The following is a 19,066-nucleotide window of genomic DNA, read 5'->3' as shown; positions in this document are numbered from 1 at the left end:
ACCACAAAATGTACTGGAGAATGATGAAGACGAATTATACTGGAACAGAACCATTATAACAGATACAACAACACCACATAACAAACCTGACATCATACTCACCAATAAACAGAAGAAATTAACACAACTAATCGAAATATCCATACCCAATACAACAAATATACAAAAGAAAACAGAAGAAAAAATTGAAAAATACATCCAACTGGCTGAGGAAGTCAAGGACATGTGGCATCAGGATAAAGTTCACATTATACCAATTTACTATCAACTACAAGAATCATACCACACAATATCCACCAGTACATCAATGCAATACAGCTATATCCAAAGTTATATATACAACTACAGAAATCTGTAATTATTGACACTTGTTCAATTACCCGAAAGTTCCTAAATGCAATGTAACATATGCCGTACAGTTAAAAGGAAGTCACGCTTGATCAAGGTCCGCGTCACCTTCCATTTTTAACCAGACATAACGTCTGAGACAAGAAAGAAATAATAATAATAATAGTAACAATAATAATAATTTATTACCACTGACGTGACGTAGCACCCATCATCATCATCATCATCATCATCATCATCATCATCATCATTTGTATCTACAGAGGCAAATTAACAGCTCACCATCATAACGGAGCGGTGCGTTTCGTCAAATGAAGAGTAGGGCATCAAACACTCAATACAGAGTCAGAAGAGGGTGTCTCTGGTTGAGAACAATTAGAGAAACAAAACGCCACCTAATCAAATGTTGATCTTGATATCCTACCCACGTTGAGTCTGGATGTTGACCATTCAGATACAGAACACTGACGGAACTTTTTCTATTTAGTTTCTATGACGTATAAGTATAGGTAGTGAGAGCGTATAATATTTGTATCTTCCTGGACTAACTCTAGAACATTGATAAGCCCAACGTTAATCTCAATGTAAATGGGAATGTTATGCGTTGCGTTTCATTTGCGTTAGTGCTGTAGAGGACTTCTCCCTCTGGCAGAGTGTGATAACGATCAATTTTTTTTTTGTTAACGGTATTAGACAAGCTAATGCAATCTGCTTTGGTGAGGGGTGTGCCTACCGACTAGCTCTGTCGCCGCCTGCCACCAAAGAGGGCGAACTTTGTGAGGCTGTGTACTTACTACTCGAAGACCATGTAGAGCATGCCCTCGGAGCTGTACGTCTCCAGCAGCTCCACGATGTGCGGGTGTTTCAGCATGTGGCAGATGGTCGCTTCCCGCTTCAGGTCTGCAACACAAACATCACACCATTACCCAACTGTACAAAAAAACGGATACAAATACAACTTGTATGCATTTGTAACGTATATCGTGTCATTTCTTTCGGACATATCCGAAAGAACAGACACAATTTCGAACCTGCAGCCATTATCAAACAAGGCACAAAGGAACTTATGACGTTTACCTTCTGGCGGACACTCATTTACATCAATGAGGAAAGCTGAAAATTTGGCCGGACTGGGATTCGAAACCGGTTGTCCTTGTCATCAGTAGACGCTCTGACTGCTAAGCCAGACAGACACAGTGGTTATCGCAACTGCACGGACTATCCTAGCACGCCTCCCGTCAGACACAAATTCTCAACTTTTCGACACACATCCTTATATACACACCATTCTCGAACTCTTAGGGGAATCGTCGGAAGGCCGCGAGGAATGAAGATTATGGGCAGGGACGCAACATCACTACCGGTAGTGTGTGGGTAAGTTCAAAATTTGGGTCTGACGGGAGGCGTGCTAGGATAGTCCGTGCAGTTGCGATGACCACTGTGTCTGTATGGCTTAGCAGTCAGAGCATCTACTGATGACCAGGAGAACCGGTTTCGAATCCCAGTCCGGCCAAATTTTCAGCTTTCCTCATTGATGTAAGTCAATGACCACTACCAGCTAAGCGTCATACACACTATTATAACAGTCGGGAGCATGAGTAAATCAACAGAACTGTAGAGTCAAGTCTCATCATAGTGCAACATGCTAAGAAATGTAACGTGTAGTGAGAGAACTGGCAGAAATTTTACAATAATTTTGTTACCATGTCTTAGTTTGTAGTCTGTTGTGCAGATACGGCCCTACACAGCCCTGCGTTGTTTCTATGGATACACTGCTGGCCATTAAAATTGTTACACCACGAAGATGACGTGCTACAGAGGCGAAATTTAACCGACAGAAGAAGATGCTGTGATATGCAAATCATTAGCTTTTCAGAGCATTCACACATGGTTGGCGCCGGTGGCGACACCTACACCGTGCTGATATGAGGAAAGATTTCTCATAGACAAACAGCAGTTGACCGGCGTTGCCTGGTGAAACGCTATTGCGATGCCACGAGTAAGGAGGAGAAATGCTTACCATCACGTTTCCGACTTCCATAAAGGTCGTATTGTAGCCTATCGCGATTGCGGTTTATCGTAAGGCGACATAGCTGCTCGCTTTGGTCGAGATCCAATAACTGTTAGCAGAATATGAAATCGGTGGGTTCAGGAGAGTAATATGGAACGCCGTGCTGGATCCCAACGGCCTCGTATCACTAGCAGTCGAGATGACAGGCATTTATCCGCATGGCAGTAACGGATCGTGCAGCCACATCTCGATCCCTGAGTCAACAGATGGGGACGTTCGCAAGACAACGGCCATCTGCACGAACAGTTGGACGACGTTTGCAGCAGCAGGGACTATCAGCTCTGAGACCATGGCTGCGGTTATCCTTGACGCTGCCTCACAGACAGGAACGCCTGCGATGGTGTACTCAACGACGAACCTTGGTGCATGAATTGCAAAACGTCATTTTTCGGATGAATCCAGGTTCTGTTTATAGCATCGTGATGGTCGCATCTGTGTTTGGCGACATCGCGGTGAACGCACATTGGAAGCGCGTATTCGTCATCACCATACTGGCGTATCACCCGGCGTGATGGGATGGGGTGCCATTGGTTACACGTCTCTGTCACCTCTTGTTCGCGCCGGCCGGAGTGGCCGAGCGGTTAAAGGCGCTGCAGTCTGGAACCGCACGACCGCTACGGTCGCAGGTTCGAATCCTGCCTCGGGCATGGATGTGTGTGATGTCCTTAGGTTAGTTAGGTTTAAGTAGTTCGAAGTTCTAGGGGACTTATGACCACAGCAGTTGAGTCCCATAGTGCTCAGAGCCATTTGAACCATTTGAACATCTTGTTCGCATTGACGGCACTTCGAACAGTGGACGTTACACTTCAGATGTGTTACGACCCGTGGCTCCACCCTTCATTCGATCCCTGCGAAACCCTACATTTCAGCACGATAATACACGACCGCATGTTGCATGTCCTGTAAGGGCCTTTCTGGGTACAGAAAATGTTCGACTGCTGCCCTGGCCAGCACATTCTCCAGATCTCCCACCAATTGAAAACGTCTGGTCAATGGTGGCCGAGCAACTAGCTCGTCACTATACGCCAGTCATTACTCTTGATGAACTGTGGTATCGTGTTGAAGCTGCATGGGCAGCTGTGCCTGTACACGCCATCCAAGCTCTGTTTGACTCAATGCCCAGGTGTATCAAGGCCGTTATTACGGCCAGAGGTGGTTGTTCTGGGTACTGATTTCTCAGGATCTAAGCACCCATATTGCGTGAAAATGTAATCACATGTCAGTTCTAGTAGAATATATCTGTCCAATGAATACCCGTTTATCATCTGCATTTCTTTTTGGTGTAGCAATTTTAATGGCCAGTAGTGTATTATTTACACTGTTTAAAACAAATGGAAAGTTCATTTTGTTTCATTTGTAACAAATTAGTGGCGTGGAGAATGATGAAATTTCTCAGTGTACTTCTGCCGAAAAAAGTAAAATTTTCATTTTACACGGATGTATTTATGGTTTAGACATAGTTAGATGTCACCTTAACGATAACGTTTTTAAGTTTCGTGATAATGGACGTAAATTTTCAAGTACTGTATGTATTGAAGTACAATTTCGTGAAATGATTGCTCAGGCTTATAGGCTGCAGAAAGGAAGAGGGCGGGGACTTCACTACTTGAAAAGTGTATTGTGGTACGAAGAAAAGTAACAGGATAAAATCACCATCTATTTCATACCAACGGAGGTTAGCGTTTAAGCTACTGTCGATGTCTCAGTCGTTAGAGACAATGCAACATTTTATTTAGGTAGGCTGGAATACTTTTCGAAACAGATGATTTTAATCCCTCAATAATTACTTCGATATACCATTAACAAGAAATATGATTTTCTTCTTAACTGTTTTTTCCAGAAAGCATCAACAAATTTCATTCTTGATTAACAAGACACAGATAGCATTTAGAGCCTTGAGTGTGAACTTAATACGGCTAACATAGGACGACTACTGCGTCACCTGTAGTCTGAACGCCAGCTGTGAGTCCTAAGTTAGTGCCGTTCCATTTACACCTTCTTATCCCACGTACTACTCTGAGATTTTTATACTTTGGGCTTCATTGCACTACCACCTTTCTCTACTAACAGAATCGCTGATTTTGGAAATAAAATAGTCTTGTGATTGAAGGCTCCAGCGGCTTCATCATGACACTTAACTGCCTTGCAAACACGAAGATGACGGGCGCTTACCCTTGAACTGTTGCCTCTTACTCTCTGGTTCGAAACAGTGCACGAACAACTTGCCTCCTCCCAATAACCGATAGAGAAAATAGTCTCTTTCACGCCCACTAGCCATCGTTTGCCAGTCAGTTGCATACTTTCCTATAGTCAACGACTGAAAGTGAATTCCGAGGCAATTTCGTCTACAATGATGCACATGTTGACACAGATTAGGTTCAAATGGCTCTGAGCACTATGGGACTTAACTTCTGAGGTCATCAGTCCCCTAGAACTTAAAACTACTTAAACCTAACTAACCTAAGGACATCACACACATCCATGCCCGAGGCAGGATTCGAACCTGCGACGGTAGCAGTCGCGCGGTTCCGGACTGCGCGCCTAGAACCGCTAGACCACCGCGGCCGGCCACAGATTAGGATCCGCTGATTCATTGCCAAATGGAGTAAAACACTTTCCTATAAAATTCACAGAGGCAGCACACACCCATTTGCGCACGTACTGCACGATAACATGATTCTTAAGAGCCACTCTCACTCACCACGACAAACACTTGGGCGCCTTCACTCACTGCATCCTCCGACCCGTCCGGAGAGGCCGCTTATGGGACGGGGAGCTGCGCCAGAACCGGATCGACTCTCCAGGTGGATAAACGACGAGGGTCGGGATGCTCGATGCTGCCCACCTTAGATGCGGTTTATAGGCTATTTCCCGCATCCCACTAGGTGAATACAGAGTTGCCACCCAAACCCGCCTCAGTTACACGATTGTCAAACATTTCGAAAACTTTACTCTCTCTCACGTGAGTAACACCACACGCAAACAGTTCGGGACAAATTCCTTCTCGGTAGGTAATATGTTGACAATAGGAAAGGCATCCGGCCACCCCTTAAACTACCCACGCCAAATCCACCTTCTCCCACGTACTACACTGAGGTTTTTATATTTTGGGCTTCCTTGCACTACTTCGTTTATTAGGCGTGCCGACCATGCTCAGAGGATCCTCCATGATGACCCATCGCCGAACAGTTATCTTTTGTATCCAGAATGAGATTTTCACTCTGCAGCGGAGTGTGCGCTGATATGAAACTTCCTGGCAGATTAAAACTGTGTGCCCGACCGAGACTCGAACTCGGGACCTTTGCCTTCCGCGGGCAAGTGCTCTACCAACTGAGCTACCGAAGCACGACTCACGCCCGGTACTCACAGCTTTACTTCTGCCAGTACCTCGTCTCCTACCTTCCAAACTTTACAGAAGCTCTCCTGCGTAAGGCAAAGGTCCCGAGTTCGAGTCTCGGTCGGGCACACAGTTTTAATCTGCCAGTTAGTTTCAGTTATCTTTTGTAAATTTCATCAATTTTGGACACCTACGATATCCAACCATACGGTGACTCAGAGACAGCCGCCAGTTCACAACAATACTTTTTTCAAATCTGCTAGTTCATCGATTTTAGAGTGCTACTGTCAGCCTACTGAGCTCACAACATCAATGAAGGTACCCAGCCTTTCACAATAGAACATAGCTTCTATTATCCTTCCATCCACAATGCATCTGTATCAAAGTTGCCTCAAAGTATTTTTAAGACGACCATCGCTTATACGACGGAATATTCTGCAGGACAACTTTAACACAATCAGTAGTCTCCAACTACCATTTTGATGGTGAGAAACTGCACTTCCTACAGTTTTATAAAAGCTGAAATGTACTCTGCAGGCAGCGATCCAAACCAGCAGCCTCGCTAGTGCGCAAGGCCAACAGAAGTCGATCGTGGCCATAACGCATAGAACGTTGGCTGAACGGTTGGACTATTACTGGTTTTCACACTAATTTCATACGTCACATAGATGAACAATAAGGCATTTATCATCTCCACTTTCAATTATACCGATGCATGAGGAAGGATCACTTACAACTTAGTGTTAAACACTTAGGCTAGTGAAGTATCGTCTTTTAGAATTACACCAGAAGCCGCCAGTGAATCGAGGAATTAGGTAAAGTCAGTTAGGCGCAATGGTTTTTTAACCAAGTAGAAAAGGAATGCAGAGCTGCGCTGTTCAACAACGCGTCAAAGAAACAACTCCACATTAAAGGGAATTACTTGGACGAAACATACATGTCTGGCAGCTGTTTCACGAAAGCAGCTTTATCAAATTTGCAGAAATGACGATTTCAGTGTTACTTGATAGGGAGATGTTAACTGTTGGCTCTTTGGAAACTTAACTGATCATGTTACTATATAATAATATTCCTTATGTACATGCTATTGTCTGATAGAGTAAACATCTTTTCAGCTCTAATACTATAGTTTACTGAACTACGAAGATACCCGAAGCCTACTATCAAATTTTCAAGTAGTCTGTTGATGCTTACCTGTAACTGCAAAGAAAGGTAGTTGCAAGACAGCTGAGTTTGTTGTGTCTGAGTATTTGCATATCCATTTTAATGAAACCTATCACACAGAAACATCACGTCTCATCTTGATAGACTGTGTCTTATCGTCTTAAACCCGTTCGGCAAGAAGATTAAACCTACAAGTAAGCTATGCTACAGGCATTGATAATTAAGTGGGAAATGGAATTGATATCGAATCATGGTAGCCGGGATCAACTAGTTCCTCCGGGACACTAGACCAATGTCGTTTTAACTACTGCTTCACCCTGCTCGTCAATCCTAGAGATTTGACAACGGTATGCCGAAGCAATATTGCCATATGGTAGTACGTGTTATCAAATACAAATCAAGTAGCACAAGGTTTCTTTACCCTTTGCACCAAAACCATCCACTTTTCTGTATAATTTCTTTTTATCCGTTGGAGAGTATTTAACTCTTTCAGTTTTTTATTCTTTTCACCAGTAGCCATTTCCCTCACGTCCAATGTCTGTTTCTTGCAGTCTGCCATTTTAGCAAGGTATATGCTTCATAAAACTCTACTGCAGAGCAACAAAGTCTTACTGCCAAGCGAACCATAGAGGTGAGTGGCTGAGCAATCCATAAGAACAGCGCGGCAAAAATTGCAGATTATGAATCAAATTTATTCGCTGCAATGTCATATCGATCAGTGTCTCTGCTGAACATCCTGGCCCCGTAGGAAAGAGTAATTTTATAAGATGATTTTATTTTATTTTATTTTATTTTTTTACTGAATGATATTTTATGATTAAGTGCTGACAAAAGTTGCTCAATAGAAAAATCACGGTACATTTTTTGTTTCCAAGTGGCTTATGAATTCTAGAACAGCATGTCATGTCTATATAATTGCAAAGAAAGACTTCCGAACCTCAAGGCCGATAACACTGTTCAATTTCAGAGTCCGAATGGTGTGCCAACTTCTCGTTATATTTGCCGTGACGCTATATAAGAGGGAAAAGAGCAACAGCGACTGGCAGGAACAAACCTATGAGGTAGGTGTAGGCGTGCGTGCATTTGTGTGTGTGTGTGAGAGAGAGAGAGAGAGAGAGAGAGAGAGAGAGAGAGAGAGAGAGAGAGCATGACCTGTGATCAGGGTCCACCTTATCATCAACAACACTCCGGCTGACCTGGAACACTCTGTGCCATAACAAACATATCGCTTCGAGGAAAACAAACCCACTGCGGCATGTAACGAGAGAAATGGAATGGAACAAAGTGGGGCGATCGACAGCCTACTTTGGGCTGCTGCTGCGCTTCACCTGACATTCCGCGATTTTCACCGCACAACGAATTCACTACGAGAGCGGAAAAGCTACATATCGTGTTTGATATCCAATACACACTCAATTAAAATCGCCCTGTACATTTAAATTTTCCACTGCATACATGATAATTAATAAAAACATTTAGAATGTATCCACTATAAATAGATGAATTCAGCTATTCACCTTTGTTTTATATTACAGTAAACGAATCCCAGATAACAGAAATAACTATGTATGTTTGTGTTCGAAAAACTAGAAAAGTAATCGGTCGACTGACTTGAAATTTTGCTACAACGTTGCATTCACATACGCGCATGTTTCTGTATACCTGTTTTTTTCTTTTTGAGTATATGTAATAAAAAATAAACTAACACCCGCTGCTTCGCTCGCGTAGACTGCATGCTATGCCTGGACTGTTTTGTTTGTCTTTAATTGAATTGTTATGTTGTTCACAAATTGCAACGTCTTTTGCACTTTTCACGTTCATGAAGGCCACAGAAGCATGGACTTTTGCGAATGTACTTCAAGCTGGAGTCGCAGGTTGTCGTTAATCCTGCCTTTTGAATTCTTTTGGTGACATTTCCATAGAAACTCATCCCCTAACACACATTTCTTTAGAAGTAAAATACCAGTTCTCATAGACTTCGCTTTAAAAGTGTTTTAATATAAAGAAATGTTTTCATAAATATTTTCATCTCTTGTTTTTTCCCCTTACGGGCTGACTTTCCATAAACACTGAAAGATGTATATTTCTAACTGAGGTGTCACGTATCAGTTTCCACAGATGCACCTTTTAAAATGTTTGTAGTAGTTTAATACTGATCTGTTTTCAAAATAAACTTTCACTCATTATCTTAACCCCCTGAAGTGGTTGAATTTCGTAACACGCTGAAGCAAGCAATTTTTTTTATTTCTTACCGAAAAACCAATTCCAATTTTCGAATTTCTAGCTTCAAAATTGCCTTAATAGAAACACATTTTCTAAAAACCTTTTTATTCCTTATTTCACCCCATTAGGGATGGAATACTGAAAAATCCCTTCTTAAACGAAGCCTATAATGTAAGATCAACACTCTCTGCAAATTTCAACTTTCTATTCTCAGTAGTTTGGGCTGGGCGCTGATGGTTCAGGGAGTGAGTGAGTGATTGAGTGAGTCAACCAGTCAATCAGTCGGGACATTGCTTTTGTACACTGAAGAGCCGAAGAGACTGGTACACCTGCCTAATATAGAGTGGGGCCCCCGCGAGCACGCAGAAGTGCCGCAACATGACGTGGCATACAGTTTACTAATGTCTGAAGTAGGACTGGAGGAATTGACACTATGCATCCTGCAGGGCTGTCCATAAACCTGTAGGAGTACGAGGGGGTGGAGATCTTTCTGAACAGCACGTTGCAAGGCACCCCACATGTCCTCAATAATGTTCATGTCTGGGGATTTTGGTGGCCAGCGGAAGTGTTTAAACTCAGAAAAGTGTTCCTGGACTCACTCTGCAAAAATTCTGGATGTGTGGGGTGTCGCATTGTCCTGTTGGAACTGCCCAAGTACGTCGGAATGCACAATGGACATGAATGGATGCAGGTGATCAGACTGGATACTTACGTACGTGTCACCTGTCAGAGTCGTATCTAGACTTTCAGCGGTCCCAGATCACTCCAACTGCACACGCCCCACACCATTACAGAGGGTCCACCAACTTGGTTCAAATGGCTCTGAGCACTATGGGACTTAACATCTATGGTCATCAGTCCCCTAGAACTTAGAACTATTTAAACCTAACTAACCTAAGGACATCACACAACACCCAGTCAACACGAGGCAGAGAAAATCCCTGACCCCGCCGGGAATCGAACCCGAGAACCAGGGCGCGGGAAGCGAGGACGCTACCGCCCGAGCACGAGCTGCGGACCTCCATCAGTTTCAACAGTCCCTTGCTGACATGTAGTGTCCATGCATTCACGAGGTTGCTCCATACCCGTACACGTCCATCCGCTCGATACAACTTGAAACGAGACTCATCAGACCAGGCAATATGTTTCCAGTCATTAACAGTCCAATGTCGGTGTTGACAGGCCCGGGCAAGGCGTAAAGCTTTGTGTCGTGCAGTCATCGAGGGTAGACGAGTGAGCCTTCGCCTCCGAAAGCCCATATCGATCATGTTTCGTTGAATGGTTCGCACGCTGACACTCGTCGATGGCCCAAAATTTAAACCTGTAGCAATTTGCGGAAGGGTTGCACTTCTGTCACGTTCAACGATTCTGTTCAGTCGTTGGTCCAGTTCTTGCAGGATCTTTTTCGGGCGCAGCCATGTCGAAGATCTGATGTTTTACCGGATTCCTGATATTCACGGAACGTTGGTGCAAGGGCCGTACGGGAAAATCTCCATTGCATGGCTACCTCGGAGATGCTATCGCCCAGCGCTTGTGCGCGGACTATAACAGTACGATCAAACTCACTTAACTTTCATTAACCTGCCACTGTAGCAGCAGTATCTGATCTAACAACTGCGCTAGACACTTGTCTTATATACGCGTTGGCGACTGCGGCGCCGTATTCTGCCTGTTTATGTATCTCTATCTGTATATGCATGCCTATACCAGTTTCTTGGGCGCTTGAGTGTATATGGTGCTATGTAATACACTATGTGATCAAAAATATCCTGACACCTGAGTGAAAATGACAAGTTCGTGGCGCCCTTCATCGGTAATGCTGGAATTCAATATGGTGTTGACCCACCCTTAGCTTTGATGACAGCGTCCTCTCTTGCAGGCGTACGTTCAATCAGGTACTCGAATGTTTCTTGGGGAATTGCAGCCCATTCTCCACTGCGTGCTGCACTGAGGAGAGGTATCGATGTCGGTCGGTGAGGCCTGACACGAAGTCTGCGTTCCAAACATCCCAAAGGTGTTCTATAGGATTCAGGTCAGGACTATGTGCAGGCCAGTCCAATACAGGGATGTTATTGTCGTGTAACCCCTCCTCCACAGGCCGTGCATTATGAACATGTGCTCAATCGTGTTGAAAGCAGCAATCGCCTTCCCCGAACTGCTCTTCCACAGTGGGAAGCAAGAAGGTGCTTAAAACATCAATGTAGGCGTAGGCTGTGATAGTGCCACCCAAAACAACAAGGTGTGCAAGCCCCATCCATGTTAAACACGACCAAATTTTAACACCACCGCCTCCGAACTTTACTGTTGGGACTACACACGCTGGCAGATGACGTTCACTTGGTATTCGCCATACCGACACCCTGCCATCGGATCGCCACCTTGTGTTCCGTGATTCGTCACTGTACAAAACGTTTTTCCACGCTTTTGTGCTGTACGTGTCCCTTCACGTTTCCGCTTCACTATCACATCAGAAACAGTGGACCTACGGATGTTTGGGAGTGTGGAAATCTCGCGTACAGACGTATGACACAAGTGACACCTAGCCACCTGACCACGTTCGAAGTCCGTGAGTTTCGCGGAGCGCCCCATTCTGCTCTCTCATGATGTCTAATGACTACTGAGGTCGCTGATATGGAGTACCTGGCAGTACAATACACCTAATACGATAAATTATGATTTTGGGGGTGTCCAGATATTTTAATCACATGGTGTATCTAACCCCCCCACGAACCATGGACCCTGCCGTTGGTGGGGAGGCTTGCGTACCTCAACGATAGAGATAGCCGTACCGTAGGTGCAACCACAACAGAGGGGTATCTGTTGAAAGGCCAGACAAACGTGTGGTTCCTGAAGAGGGGCAGCAGCCTTTTCAGTATTTGCAGGGGTAACAGTGTGGATGATTGGCTGATCTGGCCATGTAACACTAACCAAAACGGCCTTGCTGTTTTGGTACTGCGAACAGCTGAAAGCAAGGGGAAACTACAGCCATAATTTTTCCCGAGGGCATGCAGCTTTACTGTATGATTAAATGATGATGGCGTCCTCTTGGGTAAAATAGTCCAGAGGTAAAATAGTCCGGAGGTAAAATAATACTCCGGAGGTAAAATAATAGTCCGGAGGTAAAATAATAGTCCGGAGGTAAAATAATAGTCCGGAGGTAAAATAATAGTCCGGAGGTAAAATAATAGTCCGGAGGTAAAATAGTCCCCCATTCGGATCTCCGGGTGGGGACTATTCAAGAGGACATCGTTATCAGGAGAAAGAAAACTGGCATTCTAGGGATCGGAGTGTGGAATGTCAGATCCCTTAATCAGGCAGGTAGGTTAGAAAATTTAAAAAGGGAAATGGATAGGTTAGAGTTAGATATAGTTGGAATTAGTGAAGTTCGGTGGCAGCAGGAACAATACTTTTGGTCAGGTGAATACAGGGTTATAAATACAAAATCAAATAGGGGTAATGCAGGAGTAGGTTTAATAATGAATAAAAAAGTAGGAGTGCGGGTAAGCTACTACAAACAGCATAGTGAACGCATTATTGTGGCCAAGATAGATACGAAGCCCACACCTACTACAGTACTGCAAGTTTATATGCCAACTAGCTCTGCAGATGAAGAAGAAGTTGATGAAATGTATGATGAGATAAAAGAAATTATTCAGGTAGTGAAGGAAGATGAAAATTTAATAGTCATGGGTGACTGGAATTCGACAGTAGGAAGAGGAAGAGAAGGAAACGTAGTATATGAACTTGGATTGGGGCTAAGAAATGAAAGAGGAAGCCGCCTGGTAGAATTATGCACAAAGCATAACTTAATCACTTGGTTCAAGCATCATGACAGAAGGTTGTATACATGAAAGAACCCTGGAGATACTGACAGGTTTCAGATAGATTATATAATGGTAAGACAGAGATTTAGGAACCAGGTTTTAAATTGTAAGACATTTCCAGGGGCAGATGTGGACTCTGACCACAATCTATTGGTTATGAACTGTAGATTAAAACTGAAGAAACTGCAAAAAGGTGGGAGTTTAAGGAGATGGGACCTGGATAAACTGAAAGAACCAGAGGTTGTACAGAGGTTCAGGGAGAGCATGAGGGAACAATTGACAGGAATGGGGGAAAGAAATACAGTAGAAGAAGAATGGGTAGCTTTGAGGAATGAAATAGTGAAGGCAGCAGAGGATCAAGTAAGTAAAAAGACGAGGTCTACCAGAAATCCTTGGTTAACAGAAGAGATACTGAATTTAATTGATAAAAGGAGAAAATACAAAAACGCAGCAAGTGAAGCAGGCAAAAAGGAATACAAACGTCTCAAAAATGAGATCGTCAGGAAGTGCAAAATGGCTAAGCAGGTTAGAGGACAAATGTAAGGATGTAGAGGCTTACCTAATGAGGGGTAAGATAGATACTGCCTACAGGAAAATTAAAGAGACCTTTGGAGAAAAGAGAACCACTTGTATGAATATCAAGAGCTCAGATGGAAACCCAGTTCTAAGCAAAGAGGGGAAAGCAGAAAGGTGGAAGGAGTATACAGAGGTTCTATACAGGGGCTATGTTCTTGAGGACAATATTATGGAAATGGAAGAGGAGGTAGATGAAGATGAAATGGGAGATATGATACTGCGTGAAGAGTTCGACAGAGCAGTGAAAGACCTTAGTCGAAACAAAGCCCCGGGAGTAGACAACATTCCTTTAGAACTACTGACAGCCTTGGGAGAGCCAGTCCTGACAAAACTCTACCATCTGGTGAGCCAGATGTAAGAGACAGGCAAAACAGCCTCAGACTTCAAGAAGAATATAATAATCCCAATCCCAAAGAAAGCAGGTGTTGACAGATGTGAAAATTACCGGACTATCAGTTTAAGAAGTCATAGCTGCAAAATACTAACGCGAATTATTTACAGACGAATGGAAAAACTGGTAGAAGCCGACCTCGGGGAATATCAATTTAGATTCCGTAGAAATATTGGAACACGTGGGCACTACTGACCCTACGACTTATCTTAGAAAATAGATTAAGGAAAGGCAAGCCTACGTTTCTAGCATTTGTAGACTTAGATAAAGCTTCCGACAATGTTGACTGGAATACTTTCTTTCAAATTCTGAAGGTGGCAGGGGTAAAATACAGGGAGCGAAAGGCTATTTACAATTTGTACAGAAATCAGATGGCAGTTATAAGAGTCGAGGGGCATGAAAGGGAAACAGTGGTTGGGAAGGGAGTGAGACAGGGTTGTAGCCTCTCCCCGATGCTCTTCAATATGTATATTGAGCAAGCAGTAAAGGAAACGAAAGAAAAATTCGGAGTTGGAATTAAAACCCATGGAGAAGAAATAAAAACTTTGAGGTTTGTCGATGACATTGTAATTCTGTCAGAGACAGCAAAGACCTGGAAGAGCAGTTGAATGGAATGGACAGTGTCTTGAAAGGAGGGTATAAGATGAACATCAACAAAAGCAAAACGAGGATAATGGAATGTAGTTGAATTAAGTCGGGTGATGCTGAGGGAATTAATTAGGAAATGAGACACTTAAAGTAGTAAAGGAGTTTTGCTATTTGGGGAGCAAAATAACTGATGATGGTCGAAGTAGAGAGGATATAAAATGTAGGCTGGCAATGGCAAGGATGACGTTTCTGAAGAAGAGAAATTTGTTGACATGGAGTATAGATTTAAGTGTCTGGAAGTCGTTTCTGAAAGTATTTGTATGGAGTGTAGCCATGTATGGAAGTGAAACATGGACGATAAATAGTTTGGACAAGATGAAAATAGAAGCTTTCAAAATGTGGTGCTCCAGAAGAATGCTGAAGATTAGATGGGTAGATCACATAACTAATGAGTAGGTATTGAATAGAATTGAGGAGAAGAGGAGTTTGTGGCACAGCCTGCTAGAAGAAGGGATCGGTTGGTAGGACATGTTCTGAGTCATCAAGGGATCACCAACTTAGTACTGGAGGGCAGCGTGGAGGGTAAAAATCGTAGAGGGAGACCAAGAGATGAGTACACCACGCAGATTCAGAAGGATGTAGGTTGCAGTAGTTACTCAGAGATGAAGAATCTTGCACAGGACAGATTAGCGTGGACAGCTGCATCAAACCAGTCTCAGGACTGAAGACAACAACAACAACAGACATTTCGAAAGGGGCTCTCCTTGACTGTAACTTTTAGGATAGTAATATCTTTGTTACTGAGACGTCATCGTCAGGTACAGAAATTATTTTCTTGGTTCGATCCGGCGCGTTTTGAAGCTTCGACTTCTTTGTTACTGATTATAATGACGTTATTTGGGTGGTTCATTAGCTTCAGTTTATCAGCTAATCATTCACTGTGCAGTACTGAGCATATTATGGGAGAAACTACGGGAAGAATCAGATACAGCTACTTGGTCACACATGCCGACGTACTAAAAATGTGATGTAAGCATCTGCTACAATGCTATTACGGTGCAGCAGAATTACATCGTAGTAAGAACATTGGTGCGCCTATGAGGAGTTATTTACAGGTATTATCATGTAAAGGTCTTACTAATTCTTACCTACAGATTGCCATCACCCTACAGATTACTTGGCTCTGAGGCTGAAACATAGGTTCAAAATTACCAGATCAATATGACACAAATAAGTAAAAATTGTACATCGACGTACGAAATCTGGTAATATATAGGGTAGTTAAGACAATTAAGATGAATGCTTTTACATCATGGTAAAAACAGACGTGCCGTCTACTTTGTTTCTTAGTGGACAGTTGAAGCGTCGCCTTCTAAGGGGCTGTTCTGGACACTGTTGGCTCCATTTTGCGTTGCATTTTTTCTCGATACGGCTGTAGGAGCGACGTGTGTGAACCTCAGATAAGGCGGGTAAAGCGGTGCATCGTACGGGAACCTAATAGACGTTCCGCAATGATTGTGAGAGCTTGCTGGCGCGACAGCTTACGCCTGCTGCCTGCTAAACCGGAATGTAGCACCGGGCCTGCTGGCGGCGCGCGCCCCTGGGATGGCAGAGGACCTGCGCTGCGCTGTGCCGCGCCGTCCGCTGGGAGAAACCCGATCCGCGAGCCGCGGCAGGGGACGGGCCGCCGCCGCCGCCACTTCTCACCCGGCCCAGGCCTAGCCCTGGACCAGTACATCGATATCGACGCATCGTGTCGAGTGTCCCTCCCACGAAGATCTCGGTCGCTGCTGCACCGATGTCACGCAGAAAATATCAGGCAGCTCGCGAACACGTGTCAATTAGTGCCCCGAACGAGGCCCTGCAGACACTGGCAGCGAAAGAGCCCTTGACGTGTGTGCTGCATGCATCAAACTGTCATAATGGACGCTATGTCCAGGTTCCTTTCAGTCTGTCTCAGTACAGGATGTCAATAGTTTACTGCCTTCCTTGTTTCTATACAAACTGCCTCCTCAGCACACAACCAGAACTGACTTAAATTTATTTGTATACAATTTACACAATTAGACTCATTTAAAATACCGACAAATCTATTTGGATTTCTCATCTACACAGGGTGCTTCAAAAAAGAACGAACAGACTTCAGTTGTGTATTGCAGACAAACGACAAAAGACAGAAAACACATTTTTCATGTGACTGCATGGAGGAAGGTCCAACGTTTTGACGCAGCTGAGCTGTTGTTTGTTTGCGCCAACATGGCAGCTACAACGCAACAGAAACCATTGTGTGTGTTGGCATTTGCGCGAAGTCAGTCCATTGTTCATGTGCAACGTACATTCCGGCATCGATTCAGCAGGAACCCACTTCAGCATAAGCAGGCTTATGACTGGCATACAAAATTCTTGGAAGCTGGTTGTATATGCTAAGGAAGATCAATTGTCAGCCACGCTCGTCTGATGAAAATGTTGAGAGTATGCGAGATCTGATCACACAAATTCCCCGAAAATCCACAAGACGAGCAGGCCAGGAAATTCAACTTCTTCAAACCGGGTATGGCGTTTTCTGAAACGACGCCTGCATTTGAAGCTACTGCAACAATTGCATCCCTGCGACCGTAACAGAAGGTAGGAATATTGCATTTCAGTTCTCCAGGATATGGCAAAGGACATTTTTGCGACACAATTCACCTTTTCGGACGAATCAACATTTCATGCATAGCGTGAAGTAACCCGTTACAAGGTAAGATTTTGGCCGTCACCAATTCATGGCGTCGTCGTTGAACATGAAAGAGACAAATTGAAACGATGTATTTTTACCGTTTCTCTTCACAAAGATTATGGGCCTTTCAATTTTGCGGGGGAAAGTGTGACAAGAATGTCTTACCGGGACATCCTGCAATATTGGTCGTTTCGTCAACTTCACGAAGATTCCAACAATTTAATTTTTATGATGACTGTGTCTCGCTTCACTTTCACCTTGGAGTACGGTGCTATCTCACCAACACCATCCTAGAACGTTGGATTGGAAGGGGAGGACAACAACATCTTGTTCATTGTTTTTGGCCCCCCCCCCCCCCCAGGTCACCAATCTCACACCTTGCTATTCTTCAAGATCTGAGAAATTGAATTGTTGAAGGTGTCGATTCAATAAAGAGGGACCTGTTGATTCACGCGTTGAATGGTCTGTCTGTCTAATAAACAACTGAAATCAGTACAGACATCGTAACGGAAGTTGTTCGGGTGTAAATTCTGGCACATTAACTTTTTTGAGCTGTTTCCGCGTTGACGGCCATCACCTCCCAGCATTTTGGTTCTGCTCTGCCTGAAGGTTATTCCATTATTCAGTGATTCGTTTTGCGTGTTTTGATGATTACACATTACGAGTTCTAGGTTTTGCATTGAGTATTTTCAGAGAAATAATGGTAACTGGATTAATAAATCATTACGCCGTTACGAGCCCCTCGCATGAAAATACTCATGAAATGTCCCTGCAAGAGCTCCAAAATTTCCAAGTTTTATAGATCACCTATGATCTAAAATGTAAAAGACATAACAGTACTCTATCTGTCTGTGAGTTGCTAGCTTCTCACGAATCATTTGCCATTTACAGCTCACGTGGGCAATACGACGCTAGTAATTGTTATTCCTGAATACTGATTCTACCAGCATCTGTATTACCTTCCTACCACTTGTTGGCTCCCCATCTGTAGAACTCAACGAGCGGCATAGCAGCCACAAATTTGACATGACTCCTGACATGTGCATTCACTTTAGTTTTTCCTCGTTTTTGATCACACATTCACAGTTCTGCCGCTTTGTTGGAAGATAAAAATTAATGCTTAACGCCCTGTCGACGACGAGGTCACCATAGATGAAGCACAAGCTCGGACTAGGAAAGGACAGAAATGCGAATCAGTCACGCCATTTCAAAGGAACCATTGTGAAGTCTTAAGCGATTTAGCAGAACGACAGAAACCCAAAATCCGGCTTGGCGGATGGAGATATGAACCACTTCTCCTAAATACGAGTCCTGTGTCGTAATGTCTCAGGCCTCTTGAATCACACGGAAAGCTTCTCTCGTTACCCGTCACATTCCATTTTGATAGGTTTATTTGACATCTGGTCGACGTAACATGTCTTTACAATCATTAATGGAGATATGTTTGCTAGAGATCACCTACTTTTAACTCATAATAATAGTTTATTATCGCGACGGTGGCACGTCATTTGTGAGAACAAGTTTTGGTCTACTTTAAGATTTTCAGTCTTGTGGTCATCACTAAGTGTTCAGTTACAGCAAAAAAATACAACGAATCACACCCTGTGACGATCGCAAGTATGCAGATGGTCGAGCAGCCCGAAGATTGCTATCTTCCTACAAACTTGCAAGAGCGACGACAATCAACAATTACATTCGTACAGTACTACGGACCGGTGCATTTCTGTTGTCTTACAAAGCTTACAGTACAAATCAGAGAGAGAAATTCCCTTTTCTCCTGTCATCAGCCATATTTGATGCATAGTAGCTTTTGGTACTTCTAAAG

General features: G+C 43.6%; 1 protein-coding gene and 1 non-coding gene across 2 annotated transcripts in view; both read right to left on the bottom strand.

Moving 5' to 3' along the window:
* The window catches only part of LOC124593828 (peripheral plasma membrane protein CASK-like), a 703,051-nt gene that overhangs the window by 604,432 nt on the left and 79,553 nt on the right, over positions 1 to 19,066 (bottom strand). Inside the window, exon 3 of the mRNA XM_047132179.1 lies at positions 1,143 to 1,248. Coding sequence (XP_046988135.1) covers positions 1,143 to 1,248 — 106 coding nt within the window. The remainder of the gene's footprint in view (positions 1 to 1,142; positions 1,249 to 19,066) is intronic.
* On the bottom strand, positions 5,691 to 5,765 carry Trnap-cgg. The gene has a single exon. It is a non-coding gene; the product is annotated as a tRNA-Pro (tRNA).

This window comes from Schistocerca americana, chromosome 1 (genome assembly GCF_021461395.2).
Source record: "Schistocerca americana isolate TAMUIC-IGC-003095 chromosome 1, iqSchAmer2.1, whole genome shotgun sequence".
Taxonomy (NCBI): Eukaryota; Metazoa; Arthropoda; class Insecta; order Orthoptera; family Acrididae; genus Schistocerca; species Schistocerca americana.
Note: the sequence above shows the minus strand (reverse complement) of the source record. Positions and strands in the feature narration are given on the sequence as shown.